General features: G+C 44.1%; 4 protein-coding genes across 4 annotated transcripts in view; 1 reads left to right on the top strand and 3 right to left on the bottom strand.

Annotated features, from left to right (window-relative positions):
- Positions 1-14,727, top strand: part of LOC131260675 (alkaline phosphatase 4) — a 328,385-nt gene that overhangs the window by 93,251 nt on the left and 220,407 nt on the right. The gene's annotated exons all lie outside the window — the stretch shown is intronic.
- LOC131269753 (neuronal acetylcholine receptor subunit alpha-5-like) lies at positions 2,091-4,402 on the bottom strand. The gene is made up of 8 exons (XM_058272264.1): positions 4,367-4,402; positions 4,172-4,280; positions 3,863-4,063; positions 2,977-3,791; positions 2,756-2,921; positions 2,542-2,682; positions 2,312-2,478; positions 2,091-2,207 (listed from the first exon to the last, which is right to left on the bottom strand). The coding sequence occupies exons 1-8, from the start codon at positions 4,400-4,402 to the stop codon at positions 2,091-2,093; spliced, it is 1,752 nt and encodes a 583-aa protein (XP_058128247.1).
- LOC131260674 (probable tyrosyl-DNA phosphodiesterase) lies at positions 4,810-7,287 on the bottom strand. The gene is made up of 5 exons (XM_058262468.1): positions 7,221-7,287; positions 7,080-7,160; positions 5,866-7,015; positions 5,217-5,802; positions 4,810-5,109 (listed from the first exon to the last, which is right to left on the bottom strand). The coding sequence occupies exons 1-5, from the start codon at positions 7,252-7,254 to the stop codon at positions 4,981-4,983; spliced, it is 1,980 nt and encodes a 659-aa protein (XP_058118451.1). The 5' UTR covers positions 7,255-7,287; the 3' UTR covers positions 4,810-4,980.
- Positions 7,393-8,579, bottom strand: LOC131260679 (mitochondrial genome maintenance exonuclease 1-like). Its single transcript, XM_058262473.1, has 2 exons — positions 7,816-8,579; positions 7,393-7,726 (listed from the first exon to the last, which is right to left on the bottom strand). Exons 1-2 carry the CDS (start codon positions 8,577-8,579, stop codon positions 7,429-7,431), a joined length of 1,062 nt encoding a protein of 353 aa, XP_058118456.1. The 3' UTR covers positions 7,393-7,428.

Raw genomic sequence — 14,727 nt, forward strand, 5'->3', positions numbered from 1 at the left:
TCTATATGACTTTGGGGGCCACTCTGATTTGATACTGCGCACAACACTTAAGCTTTAAAAATAAAAGAATACACAGATCCACAAGTACAGAACGGTGGAAACTAAAACGCACTGATCACTCAACCTTTAACCTTGATGAATAAAAAAACTGTTTGATTCAATAACAAAATGCCCAAAACAAATGGAAAACTCATTACAACCGACCACTCCGGGAGGGTTAACGAACGAGCGTCGGAAGACAGGTGAAGGGCATTGCGATGGAGCGCTGCTCCAACTTCCCGGCCCCACATGGCACCAACCGAGGGACACATTTGGCGCAACGGTGCGGAAAATCTTGGTCCGAAATTATATCCAAAACATGCAAACTGACCAGCAAAACGGGCACTGGGCGCACGTACACCGAACGTACCACAAACACAAACACAGTGCACGCACGTGGTTCTTTTGCACTTGCTGTTTTTGCCACCCGTTTTCAGAGGCTTGCCGTACCAAAAACACTCCTATGCGGCACGATCTGCAGCATGAAGGGATGCGAGCGCGAAACACCGACCAAAGACAGCAGCGATCGCGGACAGGTTCGGTACCGTACTGACGATCGGCTGCGAGCGAGATCCGCGGCTAAGCCCACACCGTGGACCAGGTGGACTTTGGAGTCGTGCGCGCATTTGTGTCGAGGTACTCGCTGGCCGCTGAGCGCGAAGCGTCAACGATCTTTTTCGAGAATATGGCCGCGAGTAATTCCGCAAGGCGCGAATTTTTCTTCGGCATGCGCGAGATCGATCACTAGCTTAGGAGTGTACTTAGCGATCGCGAGAGTACAACGCGATCGGGACTGTCTGATGATGTTGCAGCATCATCTCTCTGCGAGAGAATAGAGGAAGATCATTGCCAGACGGTTCCAAGCAAAACTAAAAAACTTCTTGCGCCGGCTACCATGTACGGTGCTTCGGGGCTTCACAGATCAGCGAAATAATAATAGTATTCAATCAAAAAAATTTTTCAAAAATATTAATTTATAAATAGTATACCAAGTTTCCACCTTGTTTTATTTTAGATTTGCCAGTCGTCTAATAAGATGTTGCTTGTTTTTCAATTTTTTTTCTTTTTTTTAATGTATTTTTTAAGACTCATTTTGTTTTCGACATCTATAATATGTTAGGTGTTAACTATTTCACTTCAATTCAAAAACAATTTGGAAACAGATCCGTAGGTCACATCTTCCAAGACAGCGATGGTGTAGGGCTGCACTGATTCAAACGACCTTCATTGAAGGTTCGTCCTCCAGCCATCGGGTAGGACTGGTTTCTTAACCACTTTCTCACTTTCCGGTCTGGGGATGGAGAGGGAACAGCATCTCGCTTTCATTTACGATTCCTTTGAAGATGCTCAAAACCGGTTCCATACGAAGAAAAGGGCACGGCGACCGTCTATCTGGAGGCTTCTATGGAACGCGTTCTGGAAAGGGAGGATCAGCGGATTGCATGACGTACGCCGATCGTGCGTACTCATGGTCAGGCTCTTATCATCGTATTTATTACAGTAATCGTATCATTACAACCGGTTGTCAATGTTGTTATTTGCAGGAAACCCTATGAGTATCATTTAATGTTAGCTTATTACTTCGTCTCGTTTTTATGCGATTAACGTTTTTCGGGATGCAATACTGTCCATCAGAAAGATACGTTTCCGATGCATCAGAAAAACGTTGCAATGACAATTTGAATCGTTTCAAAGGTACAAATTTGGAAGTGGTTTAGGAAACCGTAACCGCCACCGGTTTTATACAGTGATGCAAGTTCCACGTGCCGCGAAAATCTTTTCAAGGAATTGATTTGACTTTAACCGATCATACTAATTAGTGGGTTGTACTGAGTTGTTTGGATTATCGCTTTTTAGTGAAATATTACTATTAGACATTTAATATTGATTGAACACTGAAATACCGATTCAGTTTGAATGGTTTTAAGTCTATAGATATTTAATGGCCATATCAGATATTAGACTTATGATAAGATGTATCATATTCCTCACCTTACAACTGTTTATGGTTTTGGATTATCTTGGTTTTCGCATCGGAATCATTTTAAAGCCTACGGTTTTGTGTAGCCGATAGAGAAGAAAATCACTACTACAACCAGCATAATCCGGTTCAGTACACACGTCACTTCGTCCCACCGGACGTTCTTGTGCTCGAGGGTATTGTAATTCTATGTTGATAAAAAAATATAAAAATGTAGTATAAATGTAGTATGAATTAAACTTCCATCATCGAGATAGATGGACAACGGATCAGGTGGTCGGTAGTACTTACGCTACGCTGATCCATGGCGAGTGCATAGCGAAGAGCTGGGAAGCTGATGACACGATTCAACCACGATCCTGGTGCCAGTGTAGCCCGGGATCGCTTCAGCCAAAGGTCAATTACAAAGAAAACCGATGAAACCACGTAGAACACCAGTGTCCATTGGAAGAAGATGTCTAAAGAAAGATGGGACGATTGTAAGGTTTGATATCAGAGAACTCCCAAATCGAGATATTTACATATTTTTGGTATCCCTCCAGGCGGAACAACGGTGGATAAGTTCAAAAACGAGTGAAGCAACACAATCAGACCAAGCGAGTTCAGTAACAATCGTGAACGACCCTCCGTCAGGAAGGAAATGCATATCAGCAAGTTAGCCACTGGAAATAGATAAGAGTTTTGACGTGAGTAGAAATTTATTTGATCTTTGTCCATAGGTAATTCCTGACTTACCGAAGTATGTCGGGTATATCGATGAAGAATGTATTTCACTTTTCCGGTCCATCATAATGTGCAGTCCCAGCACTGGAACGATCCCATACAGTGTTTCGGAGTGCTCCTCGTGTTTCGCTAGTTGTTTTAGGGTCCACTGAGACTGCTCGAACTCAGCATGATATGTCTGCCAAGGTACAGAATTTAATATCCAGGAATTTTCGGGATCAACCTTAACTTACCACCGTCTGATTGGCCAGCCACAGGGGGACAGTTCGCTCGTATCCTAACGCAGCCAGGCGCAGCTGGCAGGTATTGCTGTCGTACGGCCATCGGTAGCTCTCTAAAATGCCACAAAAATTTACCCACCTGAACTGCTCGATCACCGTCAGTACGGTGCCGTCGTCAAGGACGATGCAGAACGAGAAGGGTCCCGTGAAGAGACTCGTAGGGTCGAAGCTGGGCACCCAGATGGCGTTACAAACATCCCCAAGGACATGAGTGCCGTTGTAGTCCGAGGCGTTCCAGCTGTAGCGTGGATCTTTCCAGGACATCCGCATCGTCCCGGACAGCTCGATCAGGCTGGTGGTTTGATCGTAGCTGAATCCAGCCACGTATAACTGTGACACCACAACGCCGGTAAAGTTTTCCGGAGGATCAAGTTGAGGCGAAGCGTTAAGGAAGTTCTGCTTGAGTCGATCCTTGTCATCGATCAATAACTCCAGCTCGTTGCCTTCGACAATCGTGCCGTTGGTGATGTTCGTGGTGGAGGACGGATCAGGGCAATCGTAGAACCACGCCGCTATGGCCGTGCTCCAGGTTGTGAAGCTGACGTACTTCAGAGATGTCACGTTCATATTGGATATCAACGTCTCCATCAATGGTTCCGAAGAGAGGTTTCCGGCGTATACTTTAATCTGCCCATTGGCGCCGACATTGACACGCACCGGCAGTGGATCGATTGGGGATAGGAGCGAAACAGTTGACTTTGTCTTCACTGCAAGTCCTTTCTGGCCTGACCGAATTTGCGAGAACGCGTTCGCACCACCGCCAAGCACTATTAAGTCACGAATGGGAACGTTAGGAACTTTTTAGAAGACATCGGCAGCAGACTGTTTCTTATATTACCTATCTCTAGTGCCACTGCCGTTACTTTAGCTTCCTGAGTCAACAAGATATGACCATCGCGAGACCCCATCACGTACAAGAACAAATCGATGATCGTATCCGTTTCATTACTGAGGCGATGATTATCCAGGGCGTGTATTTTGAAGAATGCTCGATAATTGTATCCGCTGATGGCATTATACTGTTTGCATTTATGCAACTCTGTGCCATTGGCCGTTACCAAAACCGAGGAAGTGTGTATTGATAAAGTATCAGATTAGGGTTTTTTTTCTGGACAACAACTGATAGTTCGCTCAGCCTTGTGCTTACCAGCGAAACTGACGTTGTACTTCCTGTTCGCGTGGCACGGTCCCAAAACTAGTGCCAGTAGGAAGACTCCCAAAAGCGGCCAATTCATCTTGGCAATGTTGACCAGGCACTAGAATGACAACGCAACGAAAAAGTTCGTATAAATTCAGTTAATTCCTCCGGCAACTGCAACGGTATAATGGCGACTGACTAGACTGCTTGCAACCTCGGGGCACTGAGGTCCTCGTGCATGAGGCCTACGAATATTGATAAGAATTTTCTCACCATCTGTTGGCAGTTCGCATTGGTGGGTGGAAGAAGAGAGCAAGTAAACCACGATAGCCTTAGCGGTTTGATATGCTTGCGTTTTTGCCACCCCACTGCCTTGTGATCTTTAGTTTGATGCATCCCTTTTGAGCTCGATTGAAATATTTCCCAATGCATGATGAATCTTTTCAAAGGGTAGGTTCCGTTTAAGACACTGCCGGCTAGCTTCATGCGGAAAAAGCTTTTCCAACAATTTTAAATTAAACGCAACTGTAATTACTCACTTCAAAAGAGGAATTCAACCTAGTTAACTCCTAGTTTGTGTTAAACTAAAAACAAACGTCGAGTATGGGTGCTTAATTCGGTTTTTTATGTTTGTTTGAAGGCCATTCGGAAAATGTTTCAACGGTTCGAAAAAGTTCTTAACTTCATTACCTCCGAAACGAACAGGGAAGATATACTATGCAAAATGTTATCCTTTTATCCGTTGTGTATTTTAAATTACCAATTACATTAACATTAAATCAGATGCCTTTGTAGGTCAAGTCCAGTAGCTAAACAATTCACTGGGTTAAATAGTCCATCAGGAATGGTGTATCCTCCGGGGCATACGGAACAATCGGAACGTCGTAGGGCATCGGAAACGGTGGATGCTTTTTGTTCCCATCCATCGGGAAGAAGTTTTCGTCCACCTGCGGAAATCACATTTTGATTAATGAATTGATTCTCTTACTAAATAACTCAGCTTATCGATATCCAGACTAGAAAGAATAGAAGAAGCAACGAAGTAAGAACTTACCATCAGCTTCGGAAGGAAAAGTACCCCGATCTCATAACTGTTGATGCGAAGCGGTTTCTCAAACCTACCCGTTTTGTTATAAACGCCCCAAGCCGACTTTGAAAGGTTTGCCGACGTCAAAAGAAACCAGTACAACCCACGGTGCGACCAGCGGCAGTAGGTTTTGATGTGTGGCATTGCCTTGTTCCGGTGCCGCGTTCGGCTGCACCACTGGTGGAGATAATCTTTGAGCCACTCCTGCTTAACGTGTGTGTTTCTAACGTACGGCAGGCATCCGCCACCAAGCAGACCGTCGTGGCTTTGACGGACGTTGGAATAGCTTGGATAGATCATGCGAAAGCCGGGCTGGCGGCGAATTCCAACGGGAGCGCTGTCCCTCCGAAAGCTGGCCATTATTTCGGCCAACACCCATGACTCAGGGGATGGGCCCAGGCTACCGATGCTAGAACTTTGAGCCACTAGTGGACAGGTGTCGTCGATAGGTGCTGCATGCTGCGCGAGAAGATGCCCCAATCTTGGGTGACCCCATAGCGGGCCTTTGGGTGTGTTCACATGACCTCCAGGTACGGATGCAACAAGACATACTCTGCAATAAAAAGAAGTACTATAAGTTTAAAATCAAACAGCATGTCTACTGTATCAACATTACTTGATGTCGGAAAAATCAGTCTTCCTTATTCGGGCCATCCACGGTTGCAGCTGGGGCAGCTTGTAAGCTTCCAAATAGGCTAGCAAATTAGCCCTGAAATCGGTCACACTTTCCCCATAATTCGTATCGGAGCCTTCCGGGACGCCCGGCAACCTTGGGCTCACCCACAAACCCTGCGTTCGATTGTGCCAATCGTCCTCGTACAGATTCGCCGTTGAAATGACGATTCGCATCGACCCATCCTTGTAGCCGTACAAGCCCATCTTTGTGTGGTGCACTCCGAAAGGTGTCTTGATATCCACCTTCACCGCCGTCACATTGGGTTTCTTTTTGCTGACCATCTTCAGCTCGGGAGTTTCATCTCCGTATAGCACGAGCAGCGGAACGTTTTCGTAGCCGGCGAAGAAATAGTGCGCAAGCAGCCACCCAATGTCCACCATAAAATTCATCTGCACCGACGTCTCTAGCTGTCCAAGACTGGCATCTAGCAGTTCTTGAAAGGTGATTGAAAGTGGTTCCGTATGCGTCGGCTTGGAGGCGGTTATAGTGGTGAGGAAGAAGTTGTACGGTGCCGCAGCAGCAAGCTTTTCCGCCATTCGGCCCCGGGGAGCGACGACAGGAAAGTACGAGTTAATATCCCTGGGTAGTGATTGTTGTAACGAAATGCCGGTGTTGCTAGAGATGGAGGTCGATTGTGCTACGTTTTGTGGAGCTACAGGTTGGACGGTTGCTGGTGTTGGCTTCTCCCTTTGTGCAGCTTGCATTCGTGCCCGTCTTTCTGCGAACAGTGCATCGATAGAATTCTTACCCGTGCTAGTAGAAGAATAAGCTTTTGGTTCTACGTTGGATGTACTGGCACGACTTTCAGCGAACACGACATCGGTAGAATTCTTGCTCGAGCTAGTAGAAGAAGAAGCTTTCGGTTCTGCGTAGGATGTACTAGCTGTGGACAAGTTTGAAGGCGTTGGTGACGGCCTACTATCATCCATTTTCACTTTCTTTTCCGGATTATGATTTGCCTCACTGTTTAAACTTGGAAACAGTTTTGAAACAATCTTCAACTGCTCTTCGAATACGCTTTTGTTAATGTTAAGAGTGTCGGGGATTTTAACATCTTTCAAGGAAGAAGCTTTTGCAAGAAGATTTTCAACTAGAACAAAAATGAGGCAAAATGATGATGCTGATCAACGCGAGACAAATTTCACCAGACTTACTGTGTGGATGGGAATATTCTCGGAAGTGTACGGGATTTACTCGATAGCAGTCGGCTCCGTATTGGCATTGTTTAGTCGGAACTACAATGAAGATAAAGCTCATATAATACACCGAATATGTACCTCAATTACCAGTATTACCGTTCGAATTCATTTTCCTTTTATTACTTTCCATAACAACACAACAGAGAAACAACCAAATAAAAGAAAAACAACCGGTGGTTGTCAGTCAGTTTGAAATGTCAAACACTGAAAAAGGCGCGCAATAGAAAACAGCTGATTTCATGACGACAAAAGGACACCATGTTTTCGTGTTTGAGGAAATATGTCCTTTTACTAACGATTATGCTTAAATCGATTCCGGTAGTGTGCCGTCTCTATAACGAATCCAATACTCCTGCAGACGCTGAAGCCACAGCTGCCAATATCGACGCATTTCGGAGGCGCTCAACAGATGAACGTGGGCAGGTTTTCCATCGGTGTAGGCAACGAATATTGCTCCGTTTTGCAATTTTCCTTCAGACCATTTATTGCTTGCTTGTAAAGCACCCAGATAGGCACACAGTTGAATTGGTGCGTCGTACGTCGCCGCAACGGTTGCCTTTGGATTGTCCGACGTTTTCCATTCAATGATATGTGGTTGGCCTCTACAATATAGGGAAACAGTTATAAAATTACAAAATACAATATAACAAAACAGTAATATAATTTAAAATATATAGCTTGCGTTACATACCTTATCGCCGTTATGCAATCGACTACACCATTGTAGTGAAGGTAGGGATGGTACAGTTTTCGTTCAACAATTTTCGCTGGTCTTTCGACTTCACTCAGTGCTCCGTAAATGCTTTTCCAGAGCGTACCAGATTTTCCTATCATTTCATCCGATGGATCATTTCCCGACAACCACGTTTCTAGTGTCGAGTGTAAGTGACTTCCACGTTCAAATATATCTTTCTGCAGCATTTGGAATCCTTCCTCGCCAAGTTCGGCGATTTTCCCCATTTTCCAGCGTAGTAACGCCTGACGGGATGCTTCGGGCATTGTGGCGGATAGAACACGATTGACCGAAGGAGATTTGTACTCATTTGATTCATTCTTTTCATGCATTGACCATCCTTTTTCAATTATACCCTTTTTGGTAGGCACAATGGGAAACTTTGTGATTGCGTTTAATTCGTTGGGGGTAAATGGTGTAAGTAATCCACAAGATGGGACGATGGATTCGACTGTTGCTACGGCATCACTAGCTTTCTGTCCTTGCAATCGGGACACATTTTTACTAAGCCAGAACATTTCGGAAGAAAACTCCGACTCATCCGTCGGCTCTTGAACAGTTGCTTTTGAAGGAGTCGATTTCTTCTTCTTGGGTTTTACCACCGCACCAAAAAGAGCTTTGTTTTCATAGTTTAGCCGCTTTATAACGTCTGCTTTCGATAGTTTTACGTCGGCAAGTTTAGAAGCAGTACTGAAGGTACGAAAAGAAATTAACTTGAACATTCTAGGGGAAACCAATTGGAAAACTAAATGTTCTGGGTACAATGTTTACCAACAAACCGGCGCAATTGACAATTCAACAAAAATTACTTTGCTATATGACATGTAGAGGGCACTACTGTATTTTTGAGCTATAAAACAAAATAATTTTCATTTCCTACTCGGGGTCCACACTACAGCGCGACGTCCCGTCACGAAACGCGACATCGCCTGACAGGCGGCCGAATTCCATACAAAAAAAGTGTCGCACAAATCGCGCTAGACATGCATACTGTAGAAACAGCGAAAAACGCGACATCGCGCTAGCTCTTGTCAAATGTCAACTCGAAACGTAAACAAACCGATAGCTGGACAAAACGCAAACAAACCGAAACATAAACGCAACAAAACGAGCAATATTCTCCACGAAACATCGGATTTTTCGTTGTACTACTTATTTCTAGCCTTTACAAATGTAATTCAGTTATGAAACTCCGTTTTAATTGATATTTTTACCAAAGTTTTTTTCCACACGGGGTCCACACTGCAGCGCGACGTCCCGTTTCAAAAGTAGCCCAGTTTCGGCAGAACAATCGCGCAAGCCAAGCGCGACAGAGGTAGGAGAGTATGTGGAAATATGTATCACATTGGGGCGCAAACTCGGCTAAAATTTTTTATTGAATTTTGAGGTAGTAATGCATGATATTTGTTTAGCTACGTATTTTATGCACCCTGAGTGAGTTTGGCGCTTCCACATTTGAAATTCATTGAGAAAACAAACTGAAACAAACAACGACGATATTTTGGCCCGCCGTAGGAAGTATATATTTCCACATCATCTCCTACTTGTTGAAGAGCAGTTTGTTTACGTTTCGGCACCCGAAAAAACTTTGGTAAAAATATCAATTAAAACGGAGTTTCATAACTGAATTACATTTGTGAAGCCTAAAAATAAGTAGTACAACGAAAAATCCGATGTTTCGTGAAGAATACCGCTCGTTTTGTTCGCGTTTGTAATTCGGTTTGTTTATGTTTTGTCCAGCTGTCGGTTTGTTTACGTTTCGAATTGACATTTGACAAGAGCTAGCGCGATGTCGCGTTTTTCGCTGTTTCTACACTAGCGCGATTTGTGCGACATTTTTTTTTGTATGGAGTTCGGCCGCCTGTCAGGCGATGTCGCGTTTCGTGACGGGACGTCGCGCTGTAGTGTGGACCCCGAGAATCAACAGACAGGTCGGGTCAAAGCTGTTTTTTGCTCCGCCATTGTTGTGACAGTTGGTTGAAAAAGTGTTTACAAAAGTTTCTAGCATACTTGTGGGAGATCTCCGCCAAAAGGTACAGGCTGGCCCCGGTGTTCGTCACCAAACGGGACTTTGACACTGACGAAAACCGAGGCTAGGAACCCCGCTACACGACCCGCAAACTCAAAAACTTTGCGGCGCGAAGAGGGGAACAACCGAGAAGTTTACGTCAAAAACTTTTCAGCTCCGTGAGCTGAAAACTGCACCCGCGAAGTTTTTGGCAGCTAGCCGAAAACTCAAATGCGTCAGAAGAAGAAGACGAAAAAGAAATAAACATAACAAATCTCAAAAACAAAATAAACGAACATATGGTGTTTAATGGCCGGAAGGCTAACGGCCATTAACGGTAGAGATGTAATAATTAAGGCTCCACGCACGGAGATGAGAAATATAAATCAAATAAAGGCTCCACGTACGGAGATAAAGAAAAGGCAAATCAATAAAAGACTCCACGTACGGAGGTTAAGCACAATAAGTAAAGGCTCCACACGGGGAGATTAAGCACAATTAAGCAATAAGGCTCCACGTACGGAGATTATAAGTAAAGGAAGTAATAAGGCTCCACGTACGGAGATTATAAGCACATCACAACGGCAAAGCCAACAGTTAAAACGAACAACTAGGGCACGTCCGACCTCGTCGGCGGTCAATGATGAAGAGTGCTTTATTATGGCCTTATCACACTGGTCACCAATGGTGGCATGGAAAAAGCACTGGATTGTCAAACGACCATCGAAAACGAATGACATTGGAGTGGCTGGGGGTCCGTTGGTGAATGAGCTTGCCCGTATCACCGAGCTGTCATTGTGTGGAGTTTGGTGTATCTGGCATGTTAAGCTTGATTTGAAAGTGATTCATGTTTTTTAATTTTATTAATAATCAATTATAAGCATAATAAGATTATAAAATTTCGGTATTTTAATCTTAAACTGCCGAAAACCGCATGAACCGAAAGTGAATTATATAAACTCCCACTCCCAGGTGGCCTGCCTTATCACACTACCGAGACCCACCAGTATGTCAAACTGGATGCCAAAACCAAATTTTGACAGTTCGGTGGTTTTGCAAAGCCACCATTGGTGACCAGTGTGAAAAGGCCATTACAGTGTCAATTGGTGAACATGCGGTCAACTGACACATGTCAGTTGACCGGATACGCGATTTTCACAAGGTTTGTATAGATTTACAAGGTTCTTACAATACGTGACGGCCGGCACTCGATCCGGACGTTACAGGTGATAAATTTACGTGTTTCTTTTGTAGTTATGTAGAAACTTGACTTTATTTCTACTTTGCACACGGCACACGGAAGACTTCAGTTTCACAAGGCACACGGTATGTCCGACGTCTATGGCGGATCCACTCGAAGTGACGTTTATTTCTGACATTTCTGACAACTTCTTTTACAAGGTGAGTATAGACAAGGTATGCTTACATTCTAAACTACGCGTCTACAGTTACGGTAATATTTTGTCATTTTATAGCTAGAATATCAATTATAAATTCACTATAGATCAGGGGTTCGCAATGTCCGGCCCACCAACTGATTCCAAAATCTAAAAGTTTCAAAAAGTTTAATGATAAAGATTAAAATATTTTATTCTACCACTTTTTATGTAACTTGAGACCATCAAAATCTTCCTTCTTCATGCGAAGAAAGTTAATTATAGTTTAATTTGCTTGCTCTGCTACAGTATTGTCCAGCAAACGGTTGCCATCTTCTTGCCTCCGCACAATACGCCTGTTGCGTTGTTGCAAGTTTTGGGTACTCAACTCGATGACCCGCGATAGGGTAGTTAGCCACACTTCACTCATCAACAGATTATCCATCTTTTACTTTTTGTGTGAATTGAAATAAGATCTTGTTTGCTTTGAAGGAAGATTTTTGAGTTAACTGAAAAATCAAAAACAAAAACCTCGTTGCGCCGCAAAGTTTTTGAGTTTGAGGCTCGTGTAGCGTGGCTCACAGAATTGGTACCACAAAACGCGGCTACACGAACCGCAAAGATTTTGACGTAAACTTATACGATTTTTGAGTTCGCGGTTGGAGTTTGCGGTTCGTGTAGCGGCCCGGTAGCGGACTAAAGTTCTTACGTTTATAATACCTACTCAAGACTTCAATGACACAAAACAAACTTTGGTTGTGTACATTCTTCTCGTCTGAATGTTCAGTGGTTGATATGAAGGTGTTCTTCAAACTATAACAAAGTTTGTGTGTTTTATAATATTTAATATTAATATTTAACCCGGTTTTCGTCAGCCTCGGTTTTCGTCGTTTGACAAATCGTTCGAAGCTGGTTTATAGTAGCGTGCTTTGTTCTTTACTCATATGATTCAATGCATTTTGTATGGCAGAAGATCCGAACATGGACTTATAAACAAGTGGTACAGGTTTTCTGCTTCAGACTACTTTGCTCAATCAAAAATATCTTCCAAATGAAGCACTGGATGTATTATTGTAAACCTACACGGCATGGAAACCCAGGAAGTAAAACGGAGTTCAAAACGATTGATGGCCATTGATTTGATGGCAAAACACACAAACTTTATTATAGTTTCAAGAACACCTTCATATCAACCTCTAAAAATTCAGACGAGAATAATGATCACATCCAACGTTTGTTTTGTGTCATTTAAGTCTTGTGTAGCTATTATAAACGTAACAACTGTAGTCCGCTAGCCTCGGTTTTCGTCGCTGTCAAAGTCCCGTTTGGCCCCGCTAGGCTGCTCGAAATATCGTTCTCAAAACGTCCTCCGCGCGAACAAACGTCCTCCTTTTTTGTATGGGGATGAAACAAAAGGAGGACGTTTTTCGAGCAATCGCCCTGCTCGTCCTACTCACCATACAAAACTGCTTGATGTTTGTGTCACGGAGGACGTTTTTTGGGGCGATTTGCTCGAAATTGCCTAGCGGGGCGACGAACACCGGGGCCAGCCTGTACCAGAGTTCAATGACAAAAGTAGAACCTACCATGCCTTTCTTGATACGGTTATGGAATCAAAAACTTTCAAAGAAACATATTCAATTCCAGCCTCATTCATTCATACACGCAATCGAATGGAATACGAAACTCCCTCGATGTAGAGGGTTCGCTAATTGCGTTCGTAAGTTGCGCTAGTTTTAGTTGTTTTACTCTTGGGCATTTCGCCTATTTTACAGTACCAATGTGTTGTTTTATTGAAATGTAAGATTTAAAACCATTTGTTTGATCCTCCTTCTTTGTCAATAGTCAAATTTGAACGATTTTTCACGCAAAACGGAAAACGATAGCAACTTTCTGTTGAAAACCAAATAAAGAGAAGCATTAATTTTAAATTTAGAACAAATTTGGAAACTGTATCATTTAAATTTAATCTGCCGGTGTCAAACATTAAACCAACTACGTTTGATCATATGCAAGTTACACGGCAGACGACGGTGAACACGTGGCAGGGCAACGTGACCACGCCAGCCAGCGACCGCTGTCCACCGTGGGAATCGACGACGGAGCAGACCACGCGCAGCAGGCTGAGAACCGGACACCGCACGATGGAGCGAAGCCAGGATAAAAATCAAAAATTCATTTTTGGATTTCAGAAAAATGAAACATGTTTTCTTAAACTACAAGATGAAACTAAGAAATGACCCAAAAACTAGAGCCTCTGTTCTTCCAGGGGCTGAGAAACAGCCCGTCAAAGCCAAGATTTGTGAAAATATTGCGTGAAAAATTGAAAAAAATCCATCAACTTTGAAGGTCTGTAACTCCTATAATAATGGCCGGAATCGAATTTCAAGCACAGTTTTGGAAAGGTATATTATCATAGTTCATTGAAAGTAAAGTAAGCATCAAACCGTAAGCATCAATCACACTGCGTGTAGATTATAAATTCATCTTCTTTGTGTGATTCACTAAGTGTCGTATTATTGTGCTCGTGGGGCATTGACGGATCTAGTGGACATAGCATTTAGAATCAACCGCTTCATGGTTCGGGAGAAAATACTGCAACAGACAGTGATGTACTAGTGTTGTGTAGGCACCTTGGGCGCGCGCGTAACGCTTCCACTCAACCCTGTCCTTGTTGACTGGGTTTTCGATGTGGAGAGTCCTTGCCGTGCAGCGCTCGCGAAGATCGGCCCCGAGCGCTCTCGCTTCCCAACCTCGCACGGGCACGGACGTACGGCGGCGCTGGCCGCAATACACCGGATACATACACACGCGCGTTATAATTTTAACTTGTAACTTTGTACGTAATTAGTAATAAAGTTTTAATCATTTTATGTAAACCAACAAACCATAACAGTGGCGACGAGGAAAAAGAGACCAAAGATTTTTGTGTGTGAAAGTGAATAAGTGCGTGTGTAAAAATTCCGCCGAAGAGCAAAAGACGCCGTGAAGATTCAAGTCCGGCAGACTTGGACATGGAGGATGAGAATCGCCGTTTATCGCAGCCCGCCGAGGTTCCAGCATTTTTGCAAACGGCAAACGGCACGCCGCTTTGGCCAAACGCCCCAACGACGGAGCAGCCACCGAGTGTCCAAGCGACGCTAAGCCAGCATCCACCATCGCTCCCGCAGGCGTCGCTAAGCCAGCATCCGCCATCGCTCCCGCAGGCGTCACCAGGCTGCAATCCGCCATCGCTGTCGACCGCGTGCCCACATGGAGACCCTCCGATGATAGAAATCGTGAAAATTTTGCAACAGCAAATGCAGCAGCAGCAGCAGCTCATAACAAAATTAATGATGAGCCAACAGCATCCAGCCCCCTACTCGCAAATGCCACCACAGCCGCAGGAGCAGCACCAGCCGATGGCCTATAGTCCGGAACAAATAATCGACTCGTTGGCTGGGAATATCACCGAGTTTCGCTTCGAGGCCGACGCCGGGGTAACGT

The sequence above is a fragment of the Anopheles coustani genome, chromosome 3 (assembly GCF_943734705.1).
Source record: "Anopheles coustani chromosome 3, idAnoCousDA_361_x.2, whole genome shotgun sequence".
Classification (NCBI taxonomy): Eukaryota; Metazoa; Arthropoda; class Insecta; order Diptera; family Culicidae; genus Anopheles; species Anopheles coustani.